The 7,656-nt window shown below is 37.9% G+C and overlaps 1 protein-coding gene across 1 annotated transcript in view; it reads left to right on the forward strand.

Moving 5' to 3' along the window:
* The window catches only part of NKAIN2 (sodium/potassium transporting ATPase interacting 2), a 584,917-nt gene extending 578,751 nt beyond the window's left edge, over positions 1–6,166 (forward strand). The window contains exon 5 of the mRNA XM_023559686.2: positions 3,762–6,166. Coding sequence (XP_023415454.1) covers positions 3,762–3,771 — 10 coding nt within the window. The 3' untranslated portion in view covers positions 3,772–6,166. The remainder of the gene's footprint in view (positions 1–3,761) is intronic.
* The last annotated feature ends 1,490 nt before the right edge of the window (positions 6,167–7,656 follow it).

The following is a 7,656-nucleotide window of genomic DNA, read 5'->3' on the forward strand; positions in this document are numbered from 1 at the left end:
GAACTGAAGAAAAAATTCAAGCCTTGAGTTGCAATAGTGAAGGATTCCATGGGGAAAATATTAAATGACACAGGAAGCATCAAAAGAAGATGGAAGGAATACACAGAGTCATTATACCAAAAAGAATTAGTCAATATTCAACCATTTCAAGAGGTGGCATATGATCAGGAACTGATAGTACTGAAGGAAGAAGTCCAAGCTGCTCTGAAGGCATTGGCGAAAAACAAGGCTTCAGGAATTGTTGGAATATCAATTGAGACGTTTCAATAAACAGATGCAGCGCTGGAGGTGCTCACTCTTCTATGCCAAGAAATATAGAAAACAGCTTTCTGACCAACTGACTGGAAGAGATCCATATTTATGCCTATTCCCAAGAAAGGTGATCCAACCGAATGTGGAAATTATAGAACAATATCATTAATATCACACGAAAGCAAAATTTTGCTGAAGATCATTCAAAAACGGCTACAGCAGTATTTGACAGAGAACTGCCAGAAATTCAGGCGGATTTCAGAAGATGACGTAGAAACAGGGATATCATTGCTGATGTCAGATGGATCCTGGCTGAAAGCAGAGAATACCAGAAGGATGTTTACCTGTGTTTTATTGACTATGCAAAGGCATTCGACTGTGTGGATCATAACAAACTATGGATAACACTGTGAAGAATGGGAATTCCAGAACACTTAATTGTGCTCATGAGGAACCTTTACATAGATCAAGAGGCAGTTGTTGCAGTTGTTCTGACAGAACAAGGGGATACTGATCGGTTTAAAGTCAGGAAAGGTGTGCGTCAGAGTTGTATTCTTTCACCATACCTATTTAATCTGTATGCTGAACAAATAATATGAGAAGCCGGACTATATGAACAAGAACGGGGCATCAGGATTGGAAGAAGACTCATTAACAACCTGCGTTATGCAGATGACTCAACCTTGCTTGCTGAAAATGAAGAGGACTTAGAGCACTTACTAATGAAGATCAAAGACCACAGCCTTCTCTATGGATTACACCTCAACATAAAGAAAACAAAAATCCTCACAACTAGACCAATGAGCAACATCATGATAAATGGAGAAAAGATTGAAGTTGTCAAGGATTTCATTTTACTTGGATCCACAATCAACAGCCACGGAAGCATCAGTCAAGAAATCAAAAGACACATTGCATTGGGCAAATGTGCTGCAAAGGACCCCTTCAAAGTGTTGAAGAGCAAGGATGTCACCCTGAAGACTAAGGTGTGCCTGACCCAGGCCATGGTATTTTCGATCACGTCATATGCGTGCAAAAGCTGGACAACGAATAAAGAAGACCGAAGAAGAGTTGATGCCTTTGAATTGTGGTGTTGGCAAAGACCACAGGATGGTGAGACTTCATATCACATAATTTAGACATGTTATCAGGAGGGACCAGTCCCTGGAGGACAGCATGAGGTAGAGGGTCAGTGAAAATGAGGAAGACCATCGATAGGATGGATTGGCATAGCGGCTGTAACATGGGCTCAAACATAGCAACAATCATGAAGATGGCACAGGACTGGGCAGTGTTTCATTCTGTTGTACATAGGGTCGCTAGGAGTCAGAACCGACTCAACAGCACCTAACAACACATAACATAACAAAAAAAACAACCCAGTGCCGTCGAGTCGATTCCGATTCATAGCAACCCTATAGGACAGAGTAGAAGTGCCCCACAGAGTTTCCAGGGAGCGCCTGGTGGATTCGAACTGCCGACCCTTTGGTTAGCAGCTGTAGCACTTAACCACTACGCCACCAGGGTTTCCTACATATAACATATCACTTAGCATTTCCTGTGTTGGTCAATATGATCAAGCTATAATAAATTAAATATCACTACTCATCTAGGAATCAGCTATGATAATAACAACATGAGAATGCTAATTATACATAATTGAGTATTTTATTTCAAATGAGCATTTATCATTCTAGCGTAATCTTTGAAAAGAGGACTGTACAAAGATATCTTTGCCTAGTATTAAATTCTGAGCAAAACTTCCCATAATTTTATTAAGTGAAATACTTTAAATGCCAACCAAAATAATAAAAATATTGTTTTCCTTTTTAGTTCTTGGGAATGCTAAAATTATATTTTAAGTCTCGTTTCTAATGAAGCAAGTTAAATGTTTAATGGGATTCAAGCATTTAGGAAGTTAAAAATATTTCAGATATATAGCAAATTACTAGTCAAAATACCAACACTATCCCTTCTATAAAATATCACATTAAAAAAAAAAACCCAAACCTATTGCCATCAAGTCGATTCCGACTCATAGCGACCCTACAAGATAGAGTAGAACTGCTCCATAGTGTTTCCAAGGAGCACCTGGTAGATTCCAACTGCCAACCTTTTGGTTAGCAGCTGTAGCCCTTAACCACTATGCCAAGAGGGTTTCCAAAGTATCCCATAGGGGACTTCATACACTAAAACACTAAGGTTTTATTTTACAGATGAGGAAACTGAACCAAGAAAAAGGAAAACAAATGTCATACAACTTATTAGTGGTGCAGACTGGATAATAACCAGTTTTCTAAAAAAAAAAAAAATTTTTTTTTTTAGTTCAGTGTTCTTCCCAAATTCTCAGACAGACTGTGAGTTTGATTTGGTTTTATATTCCCTGATTTTTAATTTACTTGTTTGTGCTTCTTCACACCAGCTTAGCTGCCATATTTCCATACATAGCTCCCCCAGCCTTTTTTCTGCATTCCTTTAATTCTCTTTTGATTTCGCATTATGCAGTGTTAAATGAAGGGCTTTAAACTTTGTAATCCACAAAACAAACCATTTGAGAGCCACTGTCTATTCAAATCTGTGAAAAACCAAAGCTGATTCACACATAAACTTCATCCGCTGCTGGGAGGCAGAGACCTAAACTTCTCGTATGTCCATCCTTCAAGGTGTACCTTTACTTGTCAATTGGCCACAAGTAAGTCTTGTAAAGTAAAAGTAATTTAACATCATGGACCGATCTGTGTTTAAGCACCTAACAATATTATATAGCAACTGGAAATAAAAGTTGTTTCTTAGAAGGAAAGTGAGTGCTTGAAAGCAATGTGCAGTTTTAGCTGTGGGGCTTCTGTCATAGCAAGCAAACGTTCTGTTGCAGAAATCCTGGGCAAAGCTCTGAAAACACTGCCTTAACTGATTTGAATCCACAGACAGTTTTCAGGTCCTTTAGTCGATGAATAGACAGTACTCTTTTTTGGTTAAGGTGGGGTAAGTGTTCTTAGTCTATAATTCTTTGGATTATTTATAATCCATCTAAAAAGGAAAGATTTTCTTTTTTTTTTTTTTTTCTTACAATTTGGTAAGTCTCTTCAAAACAGACAGCTTTGAAGCTCCTGAACAAAAACATCTCCGCAGGTTAATTTTCTAGCAAATTGGCAGCTTTGACTACCACTGACCTCTCTGCTATAGCAAGCCCAGATACGTTTTGGCTCCGTGTAGTATAAACGGTGACAATATCCTATGGAATATTTGAAAACATCACATTCTTTTTGACAGCCTGATTGTAGAGCAATACATATCCATTTCATTTGTCTCCAGAAATAGATTTTAAATTATCATAAGTGGCGTTTCTATCCATGGTGTTTCACTGAGGAAAAAACAAAACTATTTATTTAAAACACAGTTTTGACTTTTTTTTTTTGCTTGGAGAGATGAGAAAAGGTGCTGAGCAACAGGTACCCATTACTCTCCCTCTTCATTAAAAATTTATGTGTGTTTTTTAATCTCTCTTGTAGGTCAAAATAATCAAGATGACTTCAAAATGTCAGCTCATGGACCTTTCAAGAAACTTGTTTCGCAGTGGCCTCCTGCGTTTTATAAAGAGCAAGAAGCAACTGAATTTAAATACATATACATATTAACAAAGCAAACAAAAAGGTTACACACGCACACATATACACGAGTACACACAATTCCACTTGGCCTCCTCTTTCTAACTGAAAGATACACAGGACACTCCCATCTTGGATTTCCTGAAAACAGGCTTCTTTCTCTCAGGCCTTTGGAAAGATCAAAAGGAACCGTGTTGGTGCCCTCTGCTGGCCATGACTAACTCTTCTGCAGCCCACCAATCTCTGTGAGCTACGTAGTCATCCAGGGCAAATTTATTTTGAAAGTCCTGCACTCCATACACCTTGATAGCACCACAGCTACTTAGGCAATGTAATTGCAAAAACACACAAAACATGCCGTGATGACCTTGTAACCAAGGTCCGAAATGGCAGGTTGTTTGCCCAAAAGGCTGTACCGTACATACTTGCCTTAACCCACCTAAGTTGTGTGCCTGAGAATCTCAGTGCAGACATCCCCAAGTCACTTCCTTGAGGCTCACACACTGCTGTTAATTCTGAATGAGTTTGAGCCTGTGTGTTTCACGTCAAGGACCAGGCCTGCAGCAGCTCCAGTGTGTTTGTGTAAGAAAACTGCCAGTTGTCAGCAAAGTGCTTTACCATTGAGCCTCCATGGTGGCCAAAAAGAGACAATTAACAATAACAACAACAACAATAATAATAATTGTCATCTTTATAATTCGTAAATATGGTCTTCTGGTGAGGTTCAGTAGGACAAGGTAAAATTTACTGATCTTTTTACTAAGCTCATTAATCTCCTGGAAGCAGAAAGCAGAAATGGCTTAACTCATTGATTTTATTTATTGCACTCTAGGTGCTTTTATAAGTATCTACGAATATGTCTTTTACTAACACAGAAACAGTTGTGGATTTCTATCAGCTGAGGCCAACTGACTATGTACTAGCTATGTTTACTCTTTTATATCTAACTCAAATTGAAGACCTTATGTAGGTGAACTTTTTTTTCTAACTTCAGCGTATGAGATTATTTTTTGGGTGGGTGGGGGGAGCAGTAGTTACCTTGGTGAAATATTTGAGATCTCTTTGTGGTATTTGGGGGATCTGTTGTGTGTTAGAGTGTATTTTAATCCTCCTGTATTATTGTGGCAGAAAAAACTGTGCTGTTAACGTAGTTGGCAACGAGATGCCTTTGGAAACTTAATAGTAGGTCAATGTGTTTATGGACTATTCTGAACTCCTAGGAAATTTAGTTCTATATTTTCGAGCATTATTTGGTTTTTATTAGTGGGAAACATAATTAGCTCAGGCTTATCAGGAACTCAGATGAGCCTTCTGTCTTCTCTTGGAATAACTGAGATACTAAAATCAATCCTTTGTTTTGGTTTTGTTTTTTTTAAAACCCACCATCCTTAAATGCAGTGAAATTCACACTTGGAAAGTTATAAATTGGCATGGAGCAACTTTTTTCTTTGTTTTAGGTGAAATCTGTTATTGGGTTAATCTGCTCTGGAACTTTGCCCATCCAGATCTACATAAACCAGTCCCATTACCGTGTTTGCATGGATGTCTGTGATCTACACACACATATACATTAGAAAATGATGAAAGGAACACAAGGTTACCATCAGAACATAAACTACAAAAAAGGTTCCAGTGCTCATACTTGAATTTTCTCAGTGGCTTGTATATGTTTGTCCATATATACATGTATAAAATACACAATTACAAACGTGTCAGTGAAGCCTCATGCAATGATCTTATGTGACATGCATGTTTAATGTATGAGAAAATATTTACCAATGTATTATCCATTGACCCCTAAGATATAAATATTATACATGCCAGAAATTATTCTATATGTGACTATTATGATGAGGTTTCATTGTACATCCATGCTATGATGAGATCCCACCTTATAATACATGTGTATGGATACAGGTATAAGTGCACAGAATAAACCCTTGTATTCTTGCTTTAAGTTGCAGCCAAATTACCACCAAATCACTACTATCATCACCACCCAAATTTTCAAAACAGTTGTTGACTACTAAAAAGTAATCAGTGGACAGGTCTTTTTTGGGAGCAGTAAGCACAGTGGTGTGATTATATCTGGAAAAACATCTAAGTTGTACAGCTGTATCCTCCTCAAAATCCAGTGAAGAATGCTATTTTTCTAGGCTGAGCTTTTGTTATAAACCTAATATTCAGAAGGCAAAAGTTATAATCCTGATATGTCTTTTTTTTTTTTTTGCATTTGTTAATTCTGAATGTATTTTTAACAGAGTGATTTTTTTGACTTATTAGTGTAATTTGCATTTAAAAAATAAACAGAAAAGCAATTAAGTTTCTGAGCCATCCCTGAAAACCCCTACTGCTTCTCACAGTGTATTTGATTATGTCATTGACAGGGAAACCCTGTTAAATTTCCATGAAGGCAGTTCTGATACGCTGTGCAACGCAGGGAAGTGTCAGCAGAGGAAAGAAATTGCCAGGTCATGGCACCATTTTAGTTCAGCCATAGGTGACACTTACTTTCATTATCTCCTAACACTAAGGGTTCTTTTATAACACTGCCTGGAAGAGACCTGCTGTCATTTGGAGAACATTTTTTCCCCCTTTCGATCTGGGATTTAAAGTTAGCATCTGGGTAAAAGTTGACAGAGGTAGTAGGGTACTATTTTTTAAACCATTGGTTAAAGTATACATGGGGCATTTCATTTTCTAAAGACCAAGTGAATTATTTTTAAAAAATAATTAAAAATTCTCATTCACTGACCCTTTGAAAATATAATCTCTCTAGTTTCTCAGTTATTAGAATATTGATATCTGCCTCAATAGAAGACAGCTAGAGGGAAGTGTGTTGGGGTAGGGTGGGCAAATAGAGAAGATGAGAGCCTGCCGTTTGTGGCTGTATGGCCATAATTTCAGTGGATGATCATCGTACATACTAAAAGAGAGAAGGCAGCGGACCTCCTCCAGGTTTGGGCTGACTGATGGGGTCGTGTCCTGCCTCCCATTGCACACAGACACACACCAGCCCTCAGAAGCCAAAATGCTGAAATTGATCATAAACAAGGCAAGCTTTGAGGTAGCTTTCAAAGGAATTGGAGATCAGCTTGTAGTATTTGACTTCTAGGCCACATGGTGAGAGCCTTGTAAATGGTCAAGCCTGTTTTTACTTTCACTCCCTGTGTGAAAAGTATGCTGACATGGTGTTCCTTGAAGTAGATGTAGATAGATGATTGCCAGGATGTCGCTTCATACTGTGAGGTCAAATGCACACAACATCTCAGTCATATAAAAAGGAACAAAAGTTAATAGAGCAACTATATATATATGTATAAAAAAAAAAAAAAAGTATACGTAAAAAAAAAAAAAAGTATACGTAAAAAAAAAAAAAAATTTTTTTTTATGTACACAAACACACACATATATATACATATATGTGAGTATATCTGTGCTTGTGTGTTATATATAGATATACAGTAACGGGAGGAAGGACACAACCATGTATATATATATATAGGTAAAAACCCGTTGCCGTCAAGTCGATTCTGACTCATAGCAACCCTATAGGACAGAGTAGAACTGCCCCATAGAGTTTCCAAGGAGCACCCGGCAGATTCGAACTGCCGACCCTTTGGTTTGCAGCTGTAGCACTTAACCACTACGCCACCAGGGTTTCCATAGATATATATTTATATAATTTTAAACAAAAGACTGCTTCTTCTTGAGTTCTCAAATATCCATTGCTGTCCAGTGGCAACAAGGACTCATGGCAACCTTAGAGGACACAGTAGAGCTGCCCCATAGGATTTCC

This window comes from Loxodonta africana, chromosome 1 (assembly GCF_030014295.1).
Source record: "Loxodonta africana isolate mLoxAfr1 chromosome 1, mLoxAfr1.hap2, whole genome shotgun sequence".
In the NCBI taxonomy this organism is placed as follows: domain Eukaryota; kingdom Metazoa; phylum Chordata; class Mammalia; order Proboscidea; family Elephantidae; genus Loxodonta; species Loxodonta africana.